Source organism: Anopheles coustani, chromosome 3 (genome assembly GCF_943734705.1).
Source record: "Anopheles coustani chromosome 3, idAnoCousDA_361_x.2, whole genome shotgun sequence".
Classification (NCBI taxonomy): domain Eukaryota; kingdom Metazoa; phylum Arthropoda; class Insecta; order Diptera; family Culicidae; genus Anopheles; species Anopheles coustani.
The window spans coordinates 85,534,024-85,559,190 of NC_071288.1; the positions used below are offsets into that span (position 1 = coordinate 85,534,024).

The window sequence follows — 25,167 nt, forward strand, 5'->3', positions numbered from 1 at the left end:
TATAAAAATATTTAAACCAAAAGACAAAATCGATACGATTCATTTTCTAGCAGCAAGTTGGCAAATTCAAACAAAACCGAAATGGAATGGTAGTAGAAGTAAAACAAAACATTCGCTTTACGTTTTCTATCGATTAAGATTCTCACCGTTTCGGGTGCGGTAGTAGTAGTAGTGGTAGTAGTAGGAGCAGAATGGATACTAGCATTACTAGTTGTGGTAGTACTTGTGTTGGTAGCAGTAGTAGTAGAAGTGATGGTGGTGGAGGTAGAAACAATACTGGTCACAGTACTAGTAGCACTTAGCAAACAGGGAGTATTGGTGTTGGTAGTGGTGGTGGTGGTGTTGGTGTTGATGGTAGTAGTGGTTGTTATGGTGGTGGTAGGGTAGGTAGTGGTTGTGGCGATGGTGTTAGCACTATCTGAGAATGAGGATGTAACGGCGGCACTAGTAACATGATCACTAGGGATAACATTGGGAAGACAGCCATTGGTAGTGCTTCCATCGTCGCTTGGATTTGGGCTGCCCACGCTGGAACCATCTATCGCCATCGTGTCATTGCTACCACCATCGGGTTTCGTAAGGGAAAAAGTGTTTTTAGTAGCCGTCGTCGGATTACTGGGGTCGTGTTTTGTTTCCATTCCACCAGGCATTGTTGAGGAGAGAACCGCAAAGTGCGGAGACTGTGGTGCGCTGACACTTTTTGCGCTGGTAGGGGTCATCTCGTACGTCCCGACGCCATCGAGGGATGGAAGCGTACGCATGATTTCGCAGGGGGTCAGTACGCGGATTTGCTGATCATTTACGTTCATCATCGTTACGGAAGAAGTGACGCCAGTGTTGAGCACCGATGGTGTCCGTGGCCTTTGCGGGCTGCCGTGCTGTTGCGGGCTTTGGTGGCCTAGCAACTGGTGCCCCGCTGTAGTTATAAGTATTTTTTGGGACCCATCCGGACCGACGTTGATGATCTTATTGACATTCGCTGAACGTGAATGCTGTTGCTGTTGCTGCTGCTGCTGCTGCTGTTGAGTCTGTAAAGTTTGTTGTTGGGCAGCAATTTTATTGATCGTTTGCAGCGAAGCGGCCAAAATAGGGGATTGAATCGCACCCCCGCTTCCGCCACCAGCAGCAGTCGCGGCTGTGACAGTATTGCCGAGGATATTGAACCCCTGTGGCAGAAACGCCGGTCTGATGTGTGCGAAGCCTGGCCGCAGCACGGCACTGGAATTGGTATTGAAGTTCCCGTTCGGGTTTACGGTCACATTCGGTGCCGGGCCGTTCCGTGGGCCAAACTGATGATGATGATGATGGTGTACGGTAAAGTGCGGCGAGGTAACGTTCGATGCGATAACGTTGGGCACGAAAATATTCGCCCTGCCATTGCCTAACGCTAGTGTCTTCATAACGTGGGTCGGTGGAATCGATTGGTTGACGAGAACGTTTACACTACCCGGCGCATGGTGATGATGTTCGGTTCCCGGCTGCTGGTAAGGCGGTTGCCTTTGGGTGACTGGTATGGTTTGGGGCACTGTGGCAGCAGGACTTGCCGTCTGTCCCATAGCGGTCAAGCTGGAGAGATTGATAAACGTGTTGGCAATGTTGGCGGCAACGACCAAGTTCGCTTTCGTACCCCCCGTCCCACCCCCCGCAGCAATCGATGTTTGCGGTTCTACCTGCGAAGGCTGCTGCTCCACAGTGCTGGCACTAGGGGGCCTCACGATCAGATTCGAAGTAGCATTGTCGCTTATCGATAGCAGGGGATTTAGGAGTGACCGCCGTTGACTAGCCTCGCTGATGGACGAGTTGCTAGTGTTTCGGTCAGTAGTACTACTAGTGGTTGGGGCTGCCGCCGTCGTGGTGATTGTAGTGTTTTTGAGTGTTTCGTTACGAGGTGTGGTGTGAGTGTTGGATATGTGTGGCTTACTACCGTCACCATTAACTGAATCTATTGATGCATTCGTGTTAGTATCGTTAGAGGAAGAAGGCGTGGTATTACTATCGCGAATGGCACTAAAAACATGATTAGTATTGGAAGCGGCGGCACCGAGCTCGTCTAAGCTGTTGTTGCCATCGTCCATAGAATTTCCTTGCACCTCAAGTAGCGGCTGCGGCTGTAGTGTGCTGTGCAGCAGGTGCTGTTGCGGCTGCTGGTGCTGCATTTGCTGTCCATGTGGAACCGATGGCTGCTGCTGTCTCACCATCGGTTGTTGGAGCTGCTGCTGAAGCTGCTGTGACTGTTGCTGCGGCTGCTGCTGCTGATGAGTTCCGAGATGATGTTGTACCAAACCGCCAGCCACCGTTTGGTCCGACCCCATTAACATGGAACCCGTTTCCGTGGTTAGCGATCCCGATATGTTTGATGATGAGGAGCAAGAGGGAGAAGATGCAGACGAGGGACCGACAATGTTCATCATACCAGAACTATTGCTATTGCCATCTTTGGGTGATAACTGTGGTACCTGAATCGATTTGGGGGGATATGGGGAAGTGTTGCAAATATATATGAACCATAACCAACTGTTTTTCTTCTTCGTTCTCTTCTGTATACGAGCGTTACGAACAAACATACATACGAACGGATGGACGTATGAACGGACGCACGAACGCACGAATAACGTACGAACAAACAAACAAACAAACAAACAACAAAAGAAACATAAAAATACATGGTGCTTTCGAGAAGACAGAGAGATTGACGGATCGTGGCTCACATGAAAGCCCCCATTTACTAGGCCAGCGGGGGCACGGACAATACTTTGATACCTTGACAATGGTCACGAAACATTCGATTTTGGCTCTATATACTAGGTGAACCTGGATAAACATATCTTATAGGCAAAATTCAAGCAAAAGCGTCTTATTTCAGTATCGACGAACGTGATCTTTGCTCGGAAAATAAGACGAGCTGGACGTCGTTTTCCTACGACGAACTATTGCATTCGGGTGGATGCATTGTACCGCCGGATAATGCAAAGGAAAGTGAAGGGAGCCATATGAATTTGCACCTGCATGAAACCGGATGTTAATTGAGGGTAGCATCATACGAATGGAGTGAGTGATTGCACAACATAAAATAAAACGGTGACAGTAAACGGTAACGGTAACTCTACCCTCTATGGTGATTGATAGCGCGATACTAAATGGACGAGAGAGCATGTACAATTGTCTAAAAAAGTAGTTTCTATCGTTGCCGAAGGGATAAAACTAAGTTCAATCGCATGTTAGTCACACAACACGTATGGAGTTGCTAGCTATAAATGAGTCAGTGTATGAAGAATGTGGATTTGAATTTAATAACAAATGAATGATTTTCAACTGAAAGTCACACGGTAAAATAGCTTGAAATAGTCCAAAGTAACCGAAAAAACTGGCGAAAATGCAATCAAATTTGAAAAAGTGTGAGTCGTATGTATTTAAAGCTATTTTCGTGCAACCGTTTAGTAACAGACAAAAGGTGAGTGTATGAAAACCGAAGTATCGAAATGACACAAAAACAAATAGTGCCCGAGTGTGCGACTGGAAAGGTTGTTTGGTTGGTTGATTCGTTTTTACTACGCGCTAAAACACATCTGGTTGGCATTGCTTTGGTCATGACGGAAAAGCAGCCACGCCACGACATGGTTGCAGTGGTTCAAATGATCTTTTTGGAGTTGATATTCAACTGTAAACTCTCTGACCAACTACGTTTGCAAACGATGTATAGTAATAGGACATTGTTGTTTGGTTGATATTTGATGGAATATGATTTTTTTTCTCCGTTAGAACAAAACGTATTTAAAGAACAGAAAATGTAAGTTGTAAAATATAAAATTAAATAAACAGTGTGGCCGATGAATATGATCAGCACGATCGGTAAATACCTGTTGTGTTTTCTTCATCTTGCTGGCCGAACGATTGTCTCGCGCGTGCTGCAGGAAGGGTTGCTTGTCCTCGTTCGACAGCAGCCGCCATCGTTTGCTGATCTGCTTCCAGCGTTCGTTCCAGTTCGGGTACTCCGTCTTCAGCTCGGGGTGGCGCATGTTGCAGTACAGAACCGAGGAAATGGTGGCCATATCGCCGAGCACTAAAATTGGTAGAGAAGCAAACCAGGTCCAATGCATTAGCAATGCGCAATCACACACACATACAACGAAAATGGGGGTCAGCCATCAAGCAGTAGTCCTATGCTAGTCAGATGGGCTGTAAACTCACTTTCGTCCTTCCGCATCTTCTCGGACAGCTTTTGCGCACTCTTCATATTGCTTTCGTCCAGCGTACCGACCATTTCACCGGCACCAGACGCTGCTGCGGGACCCTGCGGGAGGGTTGTGGCCCTGGCTAAAGTCCCCGGCGAAGTATCGATCGGGCCGGCACCCGCCACCAGCGGAATATTTTGGTTCTGCCACTGGCCCGATTGCTGCATCGGTGGCTGCGATGGAACTGTAACCGATGACTGACACTGGGAAGGATCCTGGTATGCACTCATCATGGCTCTACAGCACGGAATGCGTAAATCATGAAAGAGAAGAAAATGTGTTAGACGTCAATCATTGTCGTTGGAACTACAATGTGAACATAATTTGGAAGGAATGGAAGTGACGATGGATGGTGCTAAGTTCGATTTGTCGCGAATGGAAAGAGAAAGAGAGGGATGAAGTGTTAGGGAGGGGGAGGGGGGGGGGGGGGGGGGTATGTCTCGGAACGTGCAACTGATGCAGGTGGACTTGATTTTTGTTGCCTGTTAAAGGCACACACAACGATACTAGCATTATCTAAATTTCATTCGAAGGACTGCTGTGTGCATACACTAGCAACAAGTGTGATAGGTGTGCAAAAATCGAAATTACAACTTTCCATCCTTCTCCATTCCTACCTCTGGGAAAGGAAGTCATTAGAATAATACCCTCGGTTCATATGTTGCTGCTGTTGGTTTACGTCCTGCGGTATAGAACCACTGACTGTTAAAGGTATTTGCTGCTGTTGTGCTTGGGAAGGCATCATTGTGTATGAATTCGGCATGCCTTGCTGCTGTTGTTGCTGTTGCGGCTGCTGCTGCTGTTGCTGCAGTGGAGTTTGTTGCTGAGGTCCATTAGGACCAAGATTCGGACCCTGCATCATGCCTGGTGGCATGACACCGATTGTCCCTGGTTGCTGTTGCTGCTGTTGTTGGTTCAACATCATTTGACCGCCCATTATGTTAGACTGTCCATGGACGGATTGTGGAATGTGTGTCGGAGCCATACCACCCATGGCGTTCGTCATCTGCTGCGATGGATTTGGCTGCATTCCCATGCTGCTACCTGTTGCAGCGGCATGTGCTTGTTCGTTCAGCATCACCTGTTGACCAGCCATGCCGGCAGATTGAACGGGCTGCGCCAAAACCATACCGGCCGGCAACTGACGCTGCTGCTGCGGTTGTTGTTGCACTTGAAGCTGTGGTTGTTGTGATGGATTATGTAAGTGGGTAGGATGCTCTTGCATCGGCTGTTGCTGTGCCGGTTGCTGCATCATTGGTTGCACACCGCCTGCTGCGATGTACCGTGTGTTCACGGCTTTTTTTGTTACGTCGGCACTATGCGATGGCGTTGATGTGTTGGACGTATAAGGTGTCATGGTACCCGCAAGCATAGACTCCTGAGATTCCTGTAAATTTAAACGATTCCGTTAAACAACCAACAAGCAGTTTAGATTAAAAGCAAAATCGTAAAAAGATAGGTCGATGCAATGTTTTATTTCTGGATCACAATGTTCCAGTTGTGACATAGGATCTCGCGGATATTGTAATAAAATAACATCCCGAGTAGTCGAAAGTGCTCGTCGGCTCGAAGTCATGGGAAATGATTCCTGTTGGTCGCTATGATAAGGCCGAAATCAAGTGTTATGGTGTTCCACACATGCAGCATTCCCCCAGAAAATTTACCAAACTTCTTAATTGCTTGTTCAGTAGATGAACTATACCACATTTTGTTGTTTATACCCTTATTAGACGTGAAATTTTATTGTCTTCTTTTCTGATAATTTTACTTTCACGTAAAATTTCACGTGTACAAAGGTATTACACAAACTTTTTAAGCCGTTTATGAAAGGTAAACATGATATGATGCGACCTATCTTTGTAATGATGTTGGTAAAAAGCTTTGAAATTATGCAGTTTATACCGTGATAAAAAAAAGAATGATCGATTGCGTTGAAAACAAATGTTTCTGGCATATTGAACAAGTTTCAAAGAGTCAAGTTCGACTAAATCTAAATTCAACAAACTTAAAATATTTATTATAAATATTTTTAAAAAATTTACCTTTAATATTTTTAAAATATGTTTTTTTGCTTTTCTTCCATTTTATTTAGTTTAACCTACCTGCGATTCGTCGGTAAGAACCGTTTTGAAGATTTCCTCCACCACTTTGCTGTCCATCTGACCGAAATTGGCCAGATCAAAGTGCGGGCTCAATATATCCAGCTCGTCCTTTGAAGCCTTCGCAAGCGTTTCGCCAAGCTCCGTCGCGGTGGTGAGATCATCGAATGCGCTGGAGTTTTTCGTGAGCTCGTCGTCGTTCATTATTTGGCTTACGAACTCTTCCTCGTTAAAGTCTGTCGGGAGGCCTAGCACATCCTTCAGCGCCTCCGTGTCGCTGTTGTCGTCTTCCTCCATTTTAGTTGAAACTCCGACGGACGGAACACCCGTAGCGCTACCGAGAGGAGCAGAGCCACTACTAGCACAACCGGTCACAACATTTGCAGCCCCATTGGAAGACATATTGGTGGCCACAGCCGATGAAGTTACGTTTCCGCCTTCCGTGACCGGTAGATGTGCGGCAGCGGAAGGCGTGCGCCTACCGCCGGCATGCTGTTTAGTTGGCTGACCTGTAATTGGTTGATTTCTCACCAGCTGGCTTGTGGTGCTCGGAACAGCCAGAACACCGGCGCTTTGTTCATTAGACAGTTGGTTGTTGATCTCTTCCTCCTTCGTCTTGACAGCCTCGAATAGTTTCAACTCTTCCGCCGACAGCTTAACCGTTTTGTCATCCGACACATCACTCTTCACGTCGTCGTCGCTGGCCACGATGTCGAATGTTGGCATGCTGGCACTCAAAAGTGACCGACCGAAGAATGCATCCTGCAGGATGTTGGGGTAGATTTCGATCAACTTACTTTTCGGCTTGCGCCGAATGGGCTTCTTCTTTGGTTTTGTCGCCCCACCGGCAGCGCCGTCCTCGTCCAAGGTGCCATCGCCCAGATCTTCGTCATCCTTGCCATCTTTGGTCCGCACGCCCCTGTTCCGCACGAAGAAACCTCCGATGCCTAGTTTTTGCAGGTTACGCTGCCGTTTCTTGCGCAGCACCACCGTGCCACTTTCGGTGGTAAACAAGGCGAACCCTTCGGGTGGCGTAGGATCGTTCCACACCATACCGTCCTTGTAGATTTCAGCCTCCTCCTTTGGATCGAGAGGTTCAAGACCTTCTAGGGAATTATCGTGGCTGCTGCCGGCTACCACCGACTCGATGGCTGCCAGTATGGCAGCGTCTTTGCCTGGTGCCGGTGGCGGTTCCGCCGGAAGCTTCGGCTTCCGTTTCCCTCGCTTTCCAAACTCGGCCTGGAGCGCCTTTATCTGGTGCAGTCCGTGCTCGCTCAAGCACACACCATCGAGATAGTGGTTACCCTCGAGAGCGAGTGGAACAATCCTTTCCTCCAGTTTCGACGCCGACTTAGGAGTCGTTACCGTTGGAATCGCTGCGATTGTCACCGACGGTAACCTGCGCTTTGGCACCAGATGGGGTGGTGGCTGATCGCCCGGCCGACAAAGGAGACAGTTATAACCGTCCTCCGCGCAACGTTCCGCTTCGGTTTCGTTCTTGATCTGATCGCAGGCACTGTGCAGCCACCGTTCACACTGGTGACACTGGATAATAAGTTCTCCGTCCGCGTAACCCTCGTTGCATGATGGGCAGTTGGACTGACTAGCGCAGGGGCCACACTCGGTGTAGCTGTTCATCCAGTTGCAGTTGTACCCGGGACTGTTTGTGCCGCACTTCAGACACATGGCGCACCATTTGCACTTCCACGTGCCTTGCGGAACGTGCTCCAACGGTGGATCCATGCAGTAGATGTGGTACGAAATATCGCAGTCATCGCACAAAATCAGCCGGGCTTCGTCGTTCCGTTGGCCGCAACCCTCGCATATCGTACAGTCAAGGCAGCGCCAGCCCTTTTGTAGTATCACTTTCGTTACCTTAACATTCGTACAGTACGGATGGTAGCACTGGCCACACTGAGTGCATGCGATTAGGCAACCCTCCTGGTCCGTTCCAATGGCACCGCACATCACACAGATGTCCTGTGTGAGGACAAATTTATCCTTTGCCGAACACAGAACGAGTCTGTTCTCACCACCCGGTTCTTCCTCGTTTGATTTTGTCGTCGCCACAAGGTCGGCAGTCGGGCGTTGCAGCCCGAGCCCGGGTACACCGAAAATCCCGCGCATCTTCGCTTTTGATCCGCGCTTGCGTGTGATATCCGCCAGACGGGTCTTTTTTTGAAACCCTTTTCCGATGCCCTTAGGTCGATTATTGCCCAAGACCCCGCTGAGCGTTAGGCTAAGCCGCTTTTTTGCGATCTTGCTCGCTACATACGGCTTTCCCTTACCGAGACCTACGTCGGACGTGCCGGACCGTTCGAGACGCTCCCGAATGCTATCCCGACCGCCTTCGCTACCAATTCCGCAGCTGTCCACCTCCATCGCGTCGTCATTTAGACTGTCCTGTGACAAGGACATGCTGTCGTCATCAACACTGCCACTGCTGCGACGTAGTGCTGCCGCCAGCCGTCCGTTGTGCAGGACCGTTTTGCACGGACTGCACAAATACTCGTACTCCGAATTGGCTTCCTTTCGGCTGTGGTACGTCGACAGGTCGGCATCCGGATCGCAGGTACTATGGACAAACTTGTAGCACACGCTACACTTAACCATCTCCCGATGAGCGGCGGCCCGGTACGCCCGATGGCAGATCGGGCAGGAGAATCCCTTGTTGCGCTGCTGATAGCACGAATCGCAGACCGTGTAGTGCGAATGCCATCGGGACGACGCACCGGCACCCGGCGTACGCGCACCACAGTCCGAGCACACCCGACAGCAGCGGCACTTCCAGCCGAGCTTCGGTATCGAGGTCATGATCGGTCGCAGGCAGCTTGCATGGTATATCTTATCACACAGTTCACACGCTACCGAGCGGCCCTCGGACGAGTCAGGTACACGACAGATTTGACACTTCTTGCACGAATTGCACTGCCAGCCAGTGCGCACACCCGGCAACTGTGCCAACCCAACGCACGTGCCATGGTAATGGTCGCCGCAGATCGAACACATCACCAGGTTTCCGACATCACCGAGCGCTGAGCACTGCCGGCAGTTGATGTCCTCCGCACACACTAAAGGCACTTGTCCGAGATGCTCCTTGCAGAAGATGTTGTACGTCTGGATGACCTGGAACCCACCGGAGGCGGCCACACACGGAAAGTGATACCACTTCGGGCAGGACATCTAAAACATCAACGAGAATGGATAATCTTAGTTAATATTTTTTTCCAACTTACTGCCTTATATTTTTCTGAATCAAATGAATTCTTTCCGTGAGGCCTATGAGTGGTTTCAATCAAGATTTTTTACCTAAAACCGTACAATTTCCCCAACAGTTTACTAGATTGAACCTCAACGAACCAAAATAGATACACTCCAAAATTACTAGTAAAGTTCATTCCAGCTTCAGTTCTCCTTAAGTGATGTATATTACCCCATGAACCTTTATGATCGTTCTCTCGGAATCAACTCATTCATGATCACTTTTTCGATATTATAAAAATTCGAATAGCAGAATTTCACTAGCAACGATATAGGCTCTTCAGGCATTCGGTAGACATCAAATACATAATTATGTACGTAGAGTACATAACAAACCAAGACAGCAATGCTAATTTGCCATATCATGGGTGAAACATACCTTGCACGATAAACTTGCACCATAATGTGCACAGAAGTGGCATCTTCTGCTAAGGCTCTGCACCACCACCACCTCCAGATTGCTGAGCGTCCCACTGACCGGGTCACGGCCGACCCCGTACGACCAGAGCGCACAAGAACGATGAATGTAGAAGTACCCGCCATCGCTGATGGAACTGTCGATCACCTCCAGATGGCCGATCTTTTCTAGTTCGTCCGTATATTCGGCGTTCGCAATGGGATTCCTAGGAAAAAGCGAAAGGGCGAGCGTTTTTGTTGAGCAATTTGCATCGATTGGCTGTGAGCCTTTTTTGGTGTCCCCTCGTACTACTTACTTGCACTTGTTCGATCCTTTCTGGCGCTTGCTGCCCCCAAACTGTGGCGGCCCTAGACCGGATGCTTTGGGACTCTTATCGCCAAAGATATCCCCCAGGGCTCCCGAGGGGTCCGTTATTCCCAACCCGGACGCGATTGCCTTCTCGTCCTGCGACAGCGCGGAAGCTATCTGGTCGGCGGCCAGCGTCATCTCGATGCGCAACATCTCACCCTGACCGAGCTGGCTGCGCTCTCCTAGATTGCACAGGATGCACACCTTGCCGGGGTACTTTTCCGGAAAGTACGGCATCTCGTCCGGTGCCGGCATGAGAAGTGCCGGGTCAGCGTCTATCTCGGCGGTGGGCGTAGACGCGACGGAACTGTTCGCGGTGCTGGGAGCACCACCAACGAGGGTACCACCGTCGTCGTTTGGCGATGACAGTAACGATCCGAACCCGGTCGCACCGGGCGGTGAGGAGAGCGGAGCGGCAAGGCTGCTTGAAGGAGGACTGCGCGCGTTGGCCATTGTTGCCGAAGGATTGGAGGTGGAATCGTTTAGTGAAATGGCAGCTAGCTCCGCTTTCCTTTTAGGAATACCACCACGAACAACATTAGTATTTTTATATCTAAAAAGCAGTGGAAACGGGGATCTTGGGCTAGTTAGGAGGTACGGTCATCAATATGGTACGCGGGCCGATTTACCCTTCTATGCTACACGGTTTGGTGAGAGAGAAACGGTTGAATAAGCCACATCTACTTTACCTTTTAACGATCTTGCTCTCTGACGATGGTGAGGAACCACCGACGCCAACGGTCGTGGATGTGGTTCCAGGAGCAGCAGTCATGGCGGAGCTTCCACTCACTTTCACCATCGCCGTCGCCGTCGTCGTCGTCGTCGACATCGTGGCGCCGCTAGCGAAACTCGAGGACGAACTCGCGCTACCGGTCGACATCTTTAGCAATGGAATGAAATCTTTCTTCGGACGTCCCGGACCGCGCCGTAGGGCCGCTGCCGATGGTTTGCCACCGCCCAGTCCGTAGCGTACACCGATCGACGACGCTGGCGAAGGCACGGATGACGATGGGGACGAAGAGGACGGAGATGACGATGTAGAGGAAGACGAGGACGAACCGTGTCCGCCACCGCCGCTCACTGTGGTGGCAACCGCCGGGCTGCCTAGGATGATCGTTTTGATGGTAAGCTTCTGTGTAGGCCTTTGCTGCTGCTGCTGCTGCTGCTGCTGCTGCTGACTGGCCGAACTCGAAGCTACCGTACGGATGGTCGACGCTTCTACTGTCGCTGCTCTGATCGCGACCGACGACGCTGCCGGCTGCTCCTCTAGATTGGCCGATAGCGTGAGGGAGTCCTCTATCGGCGAGGATTGGCACGAGATCGGCGTTGTCGTCGGATCAAGGATGGCATCTGCAACCGGTGGCGATAGTGTCGATCGGGCGTGGTGTTGTTGTTGTTTATGTTATCGCGCGCAAATTGTGAATGATGTGGAGGAAGCCGGAAGTAAAAGTGATGATGATATTTGATTGCAGATATCTTCAACCAGTACGACAGGGGGGCGGAGAGCGACAGGGAGAGAGCGAGCGTGCGGTAGGTGGGGTTTCACACGGGATCAACAAATGCTTACTCGATCCGATATCAGTCAATAGACAAAACGGTCAAATCAATGTCTACAAAATTCTCGTCTGGTAGAAGGCGTGGTTGGTTGATGGTGGCGGGTGTTTGTGAATGGATTTTTTTAATGTTTTATAAGGTTAACTGAAACTCGAGATCTACTGTATTGGCTGTAGAATTATGCGATAGCAGCTATTACACAAGGCATACGGGAGAATCTGGCGAGCGTCAACTTTTAAAAAAGACATTTTAAGTTTGTGTGCGTGCGTGTTTATCTTAAGGGGTTGGTATTACTTTTTTTTCTCTAACACTAAAAACAGTACGTTTGCAGTAGCGGGTAGCACCTCTAGCTCTGTGTTCTACTGGTGGTCTGTAAAAATTTGGCAAAAAAGCGTGTATTTTAGAAATTATAAAGTGACAGGCGGATAGATATGGCTGCAAAATAAATTATTTTTAAAACATAAAGAACTTAAAAATAATATCTAAGATAAATTACTCTAATGGAAATAGTAATGAATACAGATAAAAGGGATTAATATGCAATAATGCAAAAGTTTTGACTGGTTGGTGATTAGGAGTCGAATACGGATAAATTGACAAGGCAAGACTAGTGTTGTAGGGGTATTACCTTCATTTATTTGATGATTTGAAAATGTGTTAACAGCTAGATTGTTACTGACAATCTTAGCAGACTCTTGGGATTTTATCGTTTAAAATTTACAAATTATATATGCGAATCGATCTTGCGATAACAATTTTGTTACAACATAAGACGGACAAACTAAAGGAAAATCAATTAACAATTTTTGAAATGGAAAACATTGACAAGGGTAAAGAGCACACATACATACAGTGATAAGTAAATAATTCATCTAATTCCATAGGCAAAACCATGTAATTAATTGTATTAGTAGTCTATATAGCCAAATAACAAGGATCATACATTACGGTACATTTTTCTAATTCTAGCAAACCGATTGAAAGAGGGTATAAGCGAGAGAAAGATATTGGATCGTATAATTATTTTTTATACATCATTGAATTTCTAACCCAGCCCAGAGTGTGAGTTCCAATGATGGATTGGCCAGAAACTACACATATCTCACTGTAATTGTTACTTATTTTTATTTCGGCAATAGGGTTAGGGACGTTGTAGAATGGATGATGAAATTTTAACCACTGATAGTTGACTTACCTAGAGGAGCATTCAACGAGAGAGCATCTTGATCTTGCATAAACTCGTATTCGCCATAATCCGAACCGTCGTCAAAATCGTTATTATCGAGAATAATTTGCTCGGGATCCATTATACTCTCGTCTTGAGTCAATACTTTTCTAAAATAACCTCGATATTCGTACGGCCTATCGTAAGCACCGAAACATAGGTACAGTCGGCGATGCACACTAATAACTATGAATCATCGAACTCACTTTACATAAATCTCACTTTATCAGAAAAAAAAACTTAAACCACATAAAACATCAACGTAAATCCTTCTATGGGAACTTTTTCACAACTGTACACGATCTACTTTTCCACCGTCGATTCTGTCGACTAACATTTTTGTCACTTTTTCCGGCTTCTCTTCCATGAGGGCAGCGGCAACAACATGCGCTATATCTCAACGGTGTGGTTGCTTCAAACTACCACATTTTCCATGACCATGTCGACCCTGTAGAGAAGAGAAATAGTTTGCACTTGCTTAATATCTGATCGCTGCGCTACCGCTCTGTACCACTGCGCTATAAACAGTTGACAGGTCCGCAAGCGAGCCGCACCAAAGGAACGCACGCCATGCCCAAAAACGATTGATTTATGAGTAAGATAACAATTGAATGATGTTCCTGTATCCCCGTGTACCGATGATTAGAGGCAACAAAAACGCATTTTCTCAGAGCATTTGCAACAACTGATAACACAAGAGCATTGTAGAAGTCATAGAAAACAAGCCCAACTATTCACGATGCTGGGTAGGGTTAACTATTTGCAAACACACCACTTGCCACACGAATGACCATCCAGCCAACGCTACTGCTATCCGGGGTATGGGTGTAGCTGGTTGATTCAGTACGGAAATGATCTAAGGTGCGCTATTGCAAACAACACTAAACCATTTTTTCATTGATTCACTTCACTCGGCGACTTATCAATTCCTGTTTTTACAACATGCGTGCGCTCGTCGGAGTCAGCAGTCGCTGCTGGGAGTGCTTGTGAAGCTCATCATCGCTTGCGGTCGCCATTGTTGGGAAAGCCAACGGGTCGATTTTTGGAGAGCATTTTTCTGCCATCCCCTTTACCTGCACTGCCGCTGATCGTTTACACTCGCACTATTCCGTGGGTGCACTTCAGACGTGTTGTCGTTGCTACATATTTCCAGCCTTTTGCCAGTCTTTTTCCATGCGAAAATCGGCTGGAAAATGTCTGATGACAACGCTGGCTGATTACACTTTTCGGACTGCAGCTCTTCTCGATACTAGTGTTGGCAGAATCGGGATGCGGAAGATTCGAAGATTCGATCCCTAGACGGATTCTAAAGATTCGAATCCCATTTTACGGATTCTAAAGATTTGATTCGATTAGGATTCGAATCCGATTTGATTGGTTTGGGACTCGATTTGATTGATCCTAAACTGTTTGAATCGACTCGCAATGATTTGAGTCGAATCAGTCACATAACTAGACGATCTAGAGACAATGTAATTGATTTAAGTTTACTCAAATCGAACGCTGGGTAGAATGTCCAATGGACATAGATTGAGTTTTTTGCGCGATTTGCAAGTTAGGCTCTAGAAAAATTAATGGAACCTATTTTTTCAAAGAATTACAGTAGAATGTCCATTACCCGAGTTGTTCTACCCAACCAAACCCATTTCATCAGGACCGTACCATTTTTACCGAATTCTGAATCGGATTCTGGGGATTCAGATTAGGATACACAATTTCCAGACCGACATTGATTTGTTTACACGATGATGATGATGATGATGATGATGATGATGATGAGTCTCACCGCTTACCCCTACATAGGTTTGAGAGGGACGAAAATATCTTGCGATATTAAATATAAATCATCAAACGAGAGGGGGCATTGGGGATAAATACTTGTTACTTCCATACAACGGTCCCGAGCAATCACCTCGAAAGGTAAATCGCCGAATCCCCCAAGGTTAACGAGGCACCACTTTCTGGAGTGTAAGAGGGTATTTCTGCTCTGTTTGTAGTTCCCACCGCCAATTACCAATTGGTTGATACACTGTTTTCAGGGCCAATTCGTCCGTATCAAGCTGCTCTTTGCCGATAGTAGGCAGTCAATTGCACGCGCAAGACTTTTGTTTGGCATCGTTAGGAAGCACTTTGGGCTTGTTAAGTTTAACTTTGCCGTTATTGGTAGCAACATTGGCGCGCCGAAAACAGGTTGCGTTCTCTCTTGCCAAAAGCTCCGGGATTGTTTTACATGAGGTGGTAAGCCCGAACTACCTTAGATTTCACGCTTGTTTAATCTCTCTCGGCATCCTGTTGTACCATTGTACTTCTTTGAAAAACAACGCATTTTGAGCGTTCCCAGACAGATAGCCAGGAAGTCTTGGCTCACCGGCATTACGAGTGTGTGAGGAATTGGAAAACAGTTTGGAGCACTATAGTATACGCTACTTAGACTGTTCCGACTGTTTCTTGGATTGGGATTCAGATTTGGGGATTTAGTTTACCCACCACTACAAACGAAGCTGCGCGCCACGGTTGTTGATGTAACAAGCTTCAAAAACCTTGGTCACAACTGTAAATAATGGCTAAATTAACTAATTTCTCAATAACTTTTTAGTGGCTTGGCCAATTTTAGCGCCAGACCCTTCAAATGAAAGGTCTTTTAAAGACTGATAACTCTGTGCAACAAAGACTCTTCCGCAATTCTTAGTTTATGCAAATTATTCGCAATTCGCAAATTAGTTTATGAAATTCTGAGGCGTAGGTGCAGAAACCTTGGTAGGTATTTTCTGCTGAAATAACTAATTTGTTAATAACTTTATGATCGTTTAACCGATTTGTACATTTCACCCCTTAAATGAAAGGTCTGCTCAAGACACATAACTTTGTTTTACAATACATCTATTCATATTTTCTAGTTTTTGAGAAAACTAATTGTGTGGAAAAGAGACAGCACTCTACCGGGAACAAGGTTGATAAACCTCGATTACTAAAAAGGCAAAATCTGCCTATTGGTTAATAACTATTGATTCTTTCAACCAATTTTCCCGATTGACCCCTTTTATGAAAGGTCTTTTCAAGACGCGCAACTGCGTTGAAGGTAGATTTTAGCGTAGTTTCTTAACTTAAATATGTTCGTTCCGCGATAACGTCCCCGCCGGGAAAGTGCGGAAAAACATCACAAAGGACTTGCTTCACTGTTTCAGTGACTCACGATGGATTCAATTTGAATGATAACGCTGTCATAATTGTTTTTGAAACATAATAAATGCTAATCTTCTTGGAATAAACTCGAGTAAATCAGTTAGTCTGCACATTCCCAAAAAGAACAAAATTGTTCGTGTTGTTTGAATACAATTGGTAGAATAATGTCAACTATACTGTTATCTTATGTAAATCATTCATTGAATTAAACACATCATATGAAAAATCGGCATTAGATGAGCATGCATGATATGACGGATTGGGATTCGGATTCGAAGATCCGGATCTCAGAATGGATTTGAATCGAAAGATTCGAATCCCTGCAGGGATTCAGTTTCCCCATGACTACTCAATGTTTGGTTTCATGAATGCTAATTTTTTACTTAGATTTCATTTCAAGATAGAAGTGCTGTTGAATTGTTACTAGTTTATACCTTCACATTAAATACTTCAAGCTTACTGTGATAAATAAAATGAATTGTGAAGCTCTAAAATACGCAATTTTGTTCAGAGTATTTTTTCTGCAACTATTAAACAATGTGAAAAAAAACTTTGTATGAGCACGTACATAGTTTGGAAAAGATTAAAAACTTTTTTCGGTTCGCCAAGAATTGTAGAGTTTTAAAGTGCTTGTTATAAATCAAAGTATCATAGAACAATTTGACATTTATAAATTTCAACGGTTCTAAACAACGTCGCGAATCGAAAAATAACGCAGTGCGCTGAGGTTGGTTCTCTGCAAGTAGTGGATTATACTGGTGAAATTAAGTTCGTTTTACATTCAATTGACACTTATTCACTTCATTAACAGTACCCGTGTGTTATTTTCTTTTCAGAAACACAAAAAAATGTATACGACAAGGAAAACAAGAACGAAACGGCCGAATTCAGTAGTTGTCGAGGATAGTTTCCAAGAAAAATCTATCGAGGTTCTGGGAGATGGCACAAAATCGGCTAGAAAAAGCAAACCACCAAAAGGAAAGTCCATATCGTCGCTAGTATTAAACATCGAAAGTGACTTCAATATGGAAAAAGTTGCGTTTAAACCTGGTAAATGGCGTAAATCGATATCTCTACTGAGAGCATCTATTAGCCGACGTGATGGACCATGTTCGATCGGAGGAAGTCGGCGCATAACCATGTGTGTGGAAGATTATCGGGCATCACAAACGTTGAACGAATCCGGAAAATCGACTATAGATAACCTTCATAGTTTACAAGAAAGGCAATCCGTATTGCATGATATTACAATACACCAGTTTGCAACTCCGCTGATGCCGATGAGAACAGTCGCGGGGCAGTGTTATCTACAATTGAAAAGTTCAAAAGATGAAATTTTGCAGCGCTGCCGACAGAAAGAACCAATAACTTTCGATGTTATGTTTGCAAATCTCAAAGTGGATGTCGCACGAAAAATAGGAGAAGGTGTGTACGGGGAAGTCTTTCAGTGTACTAAACCCAACGGAAGCTGTTCAGTTTTGAAACTTGTTCCGATCGAAGGAGAACTACTGATCAACGGGGAAAAACAGAAGACTTTTGACGAAATTTTATCGGAAATAATAATATCATCAGAACTGAGTAATCTTCGTCAGCGCAGCATTCAGTTCTGTACGGACGGCTTCGTCGAGCTTCAAAGCGTGAGCTGCATAAGAGGCCATTACCCTCAGGTACTGAAGGACCTGTGGGCTATATACAACAACCAGCAAGGCTCGGAGAATGATAACCCGGATAGCTTTCCAGACGATCAACATTATATAGCTTTTGAAACCGCATATGGAGGCAAAGAATTGGATGGGTTTCGGTTCAGAAATGCCCTTCAATCTTTTGCAGTACTATCACAAATAATGTTATCTTTGGCAGTTGCCGAAAAACGATTTGATTTTGAGCACCGAGACCTTCATACGGGGAATATCTTAATCAAGCCAACTAAGGAGACTGTTCGAAAGTATCATCTACTTGGTGAAGAAATCGTTATCCAAACGCAAGGCCTAAAAGCCACCATTATTGACTACACACTATCGCGAATAATTTTAAACGGCCTGTGTCTGTTCAACGATCTGTCGACGGATGAGGAACTTTTCACTGCGGAAGGTGATTATCAATTTGAAATTTATCGCAAAATGAAAATCGCGTTGCAAAATCAGTGGAACGTGCATTCTCCAAAAACGAACATATTTTGGTTGCACTATTTGATAGATAAGCTAACAACGTCGCAGAACTATCGCGATAAAAAGAGCAAAGCACACCGGGCGTCAATGGAAACGATGAAGGAGTTAAGTAAGGTTCTAATGGATTTCAATAGTATCTGCGAAATCGTGCAGCATTACTTTAAACCGTCTTTGAATGAATCAGACAAAGAGAACTAAGAAACTTCATAATAATATACAAATTCTTGGTAACGTAACAATCTTCGCATTTATTTTAAAAGGAAATTATTACTAATAAACTTATTGGCTGGATTATTATACATTTATTGGCTATGGTTTCATCTATTCTATGGACTACTATTTTTCAAAATCAATTTTCCTTTTCGATCACACTAGAATAACCGACAATTCGAACATTTCGAAATGAGCAGTCAAACTGTTATACTCTTTTTAAAAAGCAATGTCAAAACGTTCCACATTACGAGACCTCGCAACTTACGTACAATGGTCTTTGTCATTTCGAGTTTGCCACATGTGAAATTGCATCAGCGCGTTAAAATCATTTTTTCGTGGTAAAAAGTGAGTATTTCTAGTTCAAAGAATGTACAAAATGGTCAGTGGTTCCTGTTTGATGATTTGTGAAGTTGAGTGTTGCAATCAATGGACTAAAAAAGGCTAATTTGACCATCTACCTTTCCATGCCAATGTGGGTTGGCCAAAGCCGAAGCCAAACTGCACATCAAACCAATACAAGCAGCCTATGACCGGCATTCTTTGAAACATGGGAATGATATGATACATTTTTTGGTGTTCACCTATTGAATAAATTTACATTTTAGGACTTGAAAGGAGCGCCAAGATGACGTTATCGTGCCGATTTTATAAACAAAAGTTCCCTGAGGTGGAGGATGTGGTGATGGTGAATGTCCGGTCGATAGCCGAGATGGGAGCGTACGTATACCTGCTGGAGTATAACAATATTGAGGGCATGATCCTGCTCTCCGAGCTGTCTCGCCGGCGCATCCGTTCCATCAACAAACTGATTCGCGTCGGTAAAACGGAACCGGTAATTGTCATCCGTGTGGACAAAAACAAAGGCTACATTGATTTGTCCAAGCGCCGTGTGTCGCCTGAGGATGTAGAGAAGTGCACGGAACGGTTCGCGAAGGCGAAGGCGGTCAACTCGATCTTGCGCCACGTAGCCGAACTGATGGAGTTCGACAACCAGCAGCTGGAAGATCTGTACGAGAAGACAGCATGGCATTTCGAGGAAAAGCACAATCACAAAGTGACCGCCTACGATGTATTCAAGCAGTGTGCCGTGTAAGTGAAGTAGAATGCGTTTCGCCGACGGGACAGTGTTGTATATACCATTTTACTTACAGTGATCCTTCGCTATTGGATGAATGTGGCTTGGCGCCGGAGCTGAAAGAGTTGCTGCTCAGTAATATCCAGCGGAAACTGGTGTCGCAGGCGGTGAAAATCCGTGCGGATATTGAGTGCGCCTGCTACGGCTATGAAGGTATCGATGCAGTTAAAACGGCTCTCCGCGCCGGTCTCGAATTGTCTACGGAAGAGCTGCCCATCAAGATCAACCTCATTGCCCCACCATTGTATGGTATGTTGAATGGATGGACAAGATTCGCACAATTTGTCCTCAATATCTCACAATTCAATGAATAATTTTTCTTGTAGTTATGACCACGTCCACGCCAGAAAAAGCTGACGGTCTGAAAGCTCTCGAGACGGCCATCGAAAAGATCAAGGAGACGATCGAAGGACTCGGCGGTGTATTCAAGGTGCAGATGGCCCCGAAGGTCGTGACTGCGACGGACGAAGCCGATCTGGCGCGGAAGATGGAGCGAGCCGAGGCGGAGAACGCCGAGGTATCGGGCGACGAGGAGGATGACGACGAGGTTGGCATCAAGTATAAGATGGACGAGGATGAAGGCAATGACAAAGAAGATAAGGACATCGAGTTCGAGGGCAGCGGTGACGAGGAGGATGACAAACAGGAGGAATAATAACCTAAGATTCGATATGAGCGTTGCGCTGGATAATATTGGCGGGAGACGGAGGATTTTCAAAACCCGCCTGGTGTGGAAAAGTGCACGTCGGAAAGCACGGCACGTCTTACTCCAGTTGTGCTTAGTTTCCTACCTTACTATAAAAATTCGTATTAAATGGCGGAAATTGAAACATTCTAAGATCGATCATTTATTTTTTATCCATCCACTTTTCTTTTCAAGTTATAAAACAAAATTTAATATTATTATCAAAGATTTTTCAGCAGTAGGCCAAATGTTCGTATAAAGCTATGCAATGCGCATGATGTAATGAAATCGACTAACACATTGCACAAGGTAAAACAAATAACAAAATTGTTCGCTAATGATAAACTGATCTGAATGAGCAACCAAAGCAACACTGCAAGTTTAAAGTCCGGTCCACATGCTCCGTTTTGCACAACGTTATACTTGCGCAGTTCAAAACGTTGCGTGTGGACAGGAGAACTGCACAGTTGCAGCGATATCTGGGCAAAATTCCTTTGCAAACTATTCTCAGATATACCTTCGATTCCATTTGTCGTCTGATACACTATCGGAAAGTGATGATGGTGCTGCCGATACTTTTTTCGCTACAGATATGCTCCAGAGCCCGTTCCACTTCGTTCGGCGTGTAAACCTGCAATAAATAGAAGATCGTATTTGCACCGGACGTTCGTTTCCGTTAAAATTTTGCATTCTTACCCGGTCGACTAGCGTTTTAAGTGATTCGTCGTTGACGAAACCGGCCAACCGCTCCAACACAAGATGACAAAGGTGCGGACCACCCCAGTCCACGTTGGTGCGGAACAGAAACGCCACCGCCTTGCGACACCGAACGTACGTGCCGAGGAAAAAGCGACCGACTACTCCGTACTCGTCGGTCGACAGTTCGGGCTCCACTGCGTCAACGATCACGCCGTCTTTGGTGAGGAACTTTTCTAGAAACTTGTAGTCGTACCCGAGCCGGGTTGTGAGAAAAATGAAGTTGAACTTTTCTCGCGATGTGAGCTCGTTGATGAAGTTCGACTTGTCGACGTTGACATCGATGAAGTTTGATCGAAAGTGTTCGTTGGCGAAGGTAATAATGTCCGCAGCACCTGTGGAGGGGATTTAAAACAGAAAACATCGAAAACCATGGTCATACTAAATGTTCGTCGATAGAACAGTGGAGGTACAACGCTTAGAAAGTTTTAATGGCATCCGAAAACAAGGTGATAATTCAACACTAATGAATCGCATGCACATGCCATGTGTTGAAATTTCTATTTTTTTTAATTTTGTTGTAGAACTTTTTTTTTTATTTTGGACGACATCAGAACATCGATGCAAGTAATCAGATTAAAACATTATTTACCTCTTTCCTCTAGCGATACGATAAAGTTTAAAGACAAAAATATTAGAATATACAAATATATCAATGGTACAAGCGGTTCATTCCACTCTCTTATACTTACCAAGGTTATTGATCACAGGTACCGATCGCGTATGGCAAGTGGCAGCAACGTTTGCACCCCATTTGTGGGCCAGCTGTGTGATGACGCATCCGACAGGTGAGCAAGCATCCTGCACCAAGATTCGTTTACCCTTGCTCGTGTGCTCGTTCAACCGGTGGGTGTCCAGCAGATTGAGCGCAATCGAACCACTGTACGGTAAACTCGCCGCACCTTCGAACCCGATAAGAAACGGTTTCCGCGATACGCGTGTCTCCGGTACGACGACAAACTCCGATGCTACACCGGGCTCGTACCATTGCGTCGCCAGCCACACTTCGTCGCCTATTTCGAGTCCACTTTTCGAACCGTTTCCGACCGCTTCCACAATGCCGGCGCAAGATCTCCCTAGCACGAGTGGAAGTTCAGGATCGTACGTACTGTTGTACGACCGTATCATGCGTCGCAATGTCCGTCCGTAGCCGAAGGCAATTCGGCGGTCGATACGGTTTAGCGAAGCGGCCCGAACGCGTACCAGTATATCAGACGACGACTGAAACTGGGGTACCGCGGTTTGACAGACGACTACATTGTCCGGATCGCGGAACGAGGTGGACGCAATCGACTTCATAATCGGCGTGGGTAAATGTGGCCGTGCAAGCCACATGCCCAGCATAAAACCACCGGTCGTTCCAAACCCCAGTCCGATGAGTATCGCAAACGCATTGTTCCGAGCAACTGTTGGGATAAATATTTCGGTCATTGGGGATTTTCTAGACGATGAGAAGTGGTACTCACTTTCATCACGGAAAAATATCCGCAATTCTTCGTAGAGCACGGTTGGATCAAGTACTTCTCGAGCGGTGGTCTTAAGTCGTTGAACGAGCTGTATGAAATTTGTCCACGCACTACGCAATGCGGTCCCTGCTTCACTGTTTGCTTCATTCAAGGCCTGAAAAGATTGGAAAATGGCATCAATTTGAAATGAATGAATTAAACATCTTTTTTACGGAAAAAATAAGAATGCTTACTCGCATTGCCAAATTGCGTCCCTCGTCGGAGTATTGGCGGACCACGCGCAATCCGCTTTCGGTTGCCATGCTTAGGTTATTCTTTGGTTTTTAGAAAATAGCAGTGAAACGGGATTTTTAGATTCTGCGAGCAGTTCTTGTAGGGTGTAATTAGGTGATGATTTTGTCCAGTAATTGTTGATTATGAATAACACTTGAATGATTAGCGTATATTTACACTCCTATATCGTTCTAGTAGGGTACCATCCAGTGAAAGCAGTATATATAGACATCGAATATGATCGAAGAATTAGGAAACGATGATTACATAAGAGAGATACGTATCTAAAAACTGTTGTGATGAGCATGCCGGTGAGGTCATATGATACAATGAAAGCCATTAAAAGCCCGTAACCAAACACACCAAACAGTGGATTTGGGGGATTCACAATGTGGAGTCCCTTTGTTACCTGCATGGCACCAACAACTTCTCCCATTCGCTGTTTGGCTGCATCCATTTGCGGAAGTCTCGTTTTCAATTATCGCAGGAAAATATACCCTACCGCCAGTCTTTTGAATTGGTTCCTAGCTAAGGTGGTCCTTTCGGTTAGTTATGCGCAGGTTTAGGAAGCTTCACTGAATACATTCATTTTACGGCTGCGGGGATGGTGGTATCGAAAGGAGTCTTGCCTGTTATCCAGAGAACTCGGGAAGGGATTTTGTTAATATCACACATCATTCGAAAAGATCCATTGTATATCTCTAAAAGGTATAGAAGAAGGCACACAAGAAGTTCAGCCGTACATATTATGGATGGAAAACCTACGACTGAGACATTTTAATTCAAGAACGTACTTTCACTTTTCGCTTTCTGCTGATGAACGATTATGAACCTACAAAGCGAGAACGAACCAAAACAAACAGTCTAGTTCACAACATGATATGACGGCAAGTGCAGGTGGATTTCTGTAGAACAAACTGACGTTTCTCAAATGCATACTAAGGTATATATAATGTCTATATATCTCGGATGCTGAGAAAAATTAGTATGTATACAAATTCAAATTAAGCGTTAGAAGATAGTTATTATCCAACTAATTAATGATTTTATCATTTGGTTCTGACATTAAAGCGAGAAGGTAAACATTAATGAAATTGATCGATGACGAGGGACTTCCATTCTCTTTAATGAACCGTATTGCTAGAAATATTTTTGAATTAAGTTCATAATACTATATAGACTTAGCAAGAGACTTAAAAATAACGAAAAGCAATTTAAAGCATTGATGATGCTACATCAATATATGGTTCATGGCGAAACTGATCCAATTACTCGGTCCATTCGGCGAAACTGAACTCGGTCGCTCGGCTTAAGTTCATGAATTGCAAGGATTCGAACATTTTTTACATTCATTATGGAGTATAGTAAAAAAATCATAAAACACGGGTTGATTCATATAAATATGTATATTCAAAATAAATTTTAATCATCTTCTATATTATTACATAACATGTACATGTGTTGGAACACGCTTCATAATTGAAATCATGACTAGTATACAAGCAAATAAGTGAAAATAACAACAAAATTTGGCTCTTTCTCAAACCGACTGGTAACATGATGGATGGTTACGCAGAACATAATAATTTTTATTCCTTGCTTCGCGACAAATGTAGGATGACAACTGCAAGTTTTGCATCGAGCACTACACTTGTGGGTGCTGTAAGCGTTATTAATTATAAATTTATTGACACCCAGCAAACCACCGAGAGCGGTGTATTCAGACCACCAGTTTGCAGAGTGTGAATAAATTATTTTTCCAGACGAAATCGATCGTGTCCAGGCTCGTTGAGTAGCTCGTTGGTGTTTGTAAGGGTTCATAAAAAAATGTGCGATATTGTACTCGAAACATGCATTAACAGTCATGTTACCCGTGTGGCCGACATTGGCCGCTTGTCCTTTACAAAAAAAGAGTCCGATTTTTTTTGCTTTTATGTTGAACTTATTTCATTTGCAGCATTATATTTTACATATTATTTCTGGTGGCTGCGAAGGCCTGCCATATTTCGAGCTCTCTGCGTTCATTGGATATTGTCTTGTATCTTATCCATTATTGTTGTTAGCCTAAAACTTTATTATTACTACCATTAAATATAACTTGTTCCAAAAATTAGGCCTTGAGTCGTTAATATCTAAAATATTTTTAAAAAT

General features: G+C 45.1%; 4 protein-coding genes across 6 annotated transcripts in view; 2 read left to right on the forward strand and 2 right to left on the reverse strand.

Annotated features, from left to right (window-relative positions):
* The window catches only part of LOC131268347 (histone-lysine N-methyltransferase 2D-like), a 33,439-nt gene extending 19,083 nt beyond the window's left edge, over positions 1-14,356 (reverse strand). The window contains exons 1-10 of the mRNA XM_058270810.1: positions 14,211-14,356; positions 13,108-13,585; positions 11,048-11,708; positions 10,306-10,941; positions 9,972-10,215; positions 6,335-9,514; positions 4,850-5,619; positions 4,189-4,469; positions 3,858-4,060; positions 2,091-2,456 (exon numbers count right to left, since the gene is read on the reverse strand). Of these exons, the coding sequence (XP_058126793.1) occupies positions 2,091-2,456; positions 3,858-4,060; positions 4,189-4,469; positions 4,850-5,619; positions 6,335-9,514; positions 9,972-10,215; positions 10,306-10,941; positions 11,048-11,708; positions 13,108-13,219 (6,453 nt within the window). The 5' untranslated portion in view covers positions 13,220-13,585; positions 14,211-14,356. The remainder of the gene's footprint in view (positions 1-2,090; positions 2,457-3,857; positions 4,061-4,188; positions 4,470-4,849; positions 5,620-6,334; positions 9,515-9,971; positions 10,216-10,305; positions 10,942-11,047; positions 11,709-13,107; positions 13,586-14,210) is intronic.
* A 2,677-nt stretch (positions 14,357-17,033) lies between these two features.
* LOC131259339 (serine/threonine-protein kinase haspin homolog) lies at positions 17,034-18,772 on the forward strand. The gene is made up of 2 exons (XM_058260806.1): positions 17,034-17,062; positions 17,157-18,772. Exon 2 carries the CDS (start codon positions 17,169-17,171, stop codon positions 18,684-18,686), a length of 1,518 nt encoding a protein of 505 aa, XP_058116789.1. The 5' UTR covers positions 17,034-17,062; positions 17,157-17,168; the 3' UTR covers positions 18,687-18,772.
* A 206-nt stretch (positions 18,773-18,978) lies between these two features.
* LOC131259341 (eukaryotic translation initiation factor 2 subunit 1) lies at positions 18,979-20,717 on the forward strand. Its single transcript, XM_058260810.1, has 4 exons — positions 18,979-19,046; positions 19,307-19,790; positions 19,853-20,085; positions 20,163-20,717. Exons 2-4 carry the CDS (start codon positions 19,327-19,329, stop codon positions 20,489-20,491), a joined length of 1,026 nt encoding a protein of 341 aa, XP_058116793.1. The 5' UTR covers positions 18,979-19,046; positions 19,307-19,326; the 3' UTR covers positions 20,492-20,717.
* LOC131259340 (reticulon-4-interacting protein 1, mitochondrial-like) lies at positions 20,667-23,857 on the reverse strand. 3 transcript variants are annotated; one of them, XM_058260808.1, is made up of 7 exons: positions 23,811-23,857; positions 23,426-23,717; positions 22,977-23,207; positions 22,744-22,897; positions 21,970-22,683; positions 21,218-21,612; positions 20,667-21,152 (listed from the first exon to the last, which is right to left on the reverse strand). In XM_058260808.1, the coding sequence occupies exons 3-7, from the start codon at positions 23,043-23,045 to the stop codon at positions 21,066-21,068; spliced, it is 1,419 nt and encodes a 472-aa protein (XP_058116791.1). In that variant the 5' UTR covers positions 23,046-23,207; positions 23,426-23,717; positions 23,811-23,857; the 3' UTR covers positions 20,667-21,065. The 3 variants fall into 3 exon arrangements, with proteins under 3 accessions (XP_058116791.1, XP_058116790.1, XP_058116792.1); XM_058260807.1 differs by lacking the exon at positions 23,811-23,857 and adding an exon at positions 21,870-21,878 and having other exon boundaries at positions 22,977-23,057; positions 23,426-23,790; XM_058260809.1 differs by lacking the exon at positions 23,426-23,717 and having other exon boundaries at positions 22,977-23,057; positions 23,811-23,848.
* Between the last annotated feature and the right edge of the window lie 1,310 nt (positions 23,858-25,167).

Coding starts and splice junctions, on each gene's coding strand:
- LOC131259340 (XM_058260807.1), bottom strand. CDS start 23,473: ATGGATGCAGCCAAACAGCGAATGGGAGAAGTTGTTGGTGCCATGCAG. Junction 23,058..23,425: donor AAGTTGTTGGTGCCATGCAG/GTAACAAAGGGA, acceptor TAAAAACCAAAG/AATAACCTAAGCATGGCAAC. Junction 22,684..22,743: donor GATATTTTTCCGTGATGAAA/GTGAGTACCACT, acceptor TTATCCCAACAG/TTGCTCGGAACAATGCGTTT.
- LOC131259341 (XM_058260810.1), top strand. CDS start 19,327: ATGACGTTATCGTGCCGATTTTATAAACAAAAGTTCCCTGAGGTGGAG. Junction 19,791..19,852: donor GTATTCAAGCAGTGTGCCGT/GTAAGTGAAGTA, acceptor TTTTACTTACAG/TGATCCTTCGCTATTGGATG. Junction 20,086..20,162: donor CATTGCCCCACCATTGTATG/GTATGTTGAATG, acceptor TTTTTCTTGTAG/TTATGACCACGTCCACGCCA.
- LOC131259339 (XM_058260806.1), top strand. CDS start 17,169: ATGTATACGACAAGGAAAACAAGAACGAAACGGCCGAATTCAGTAGTT.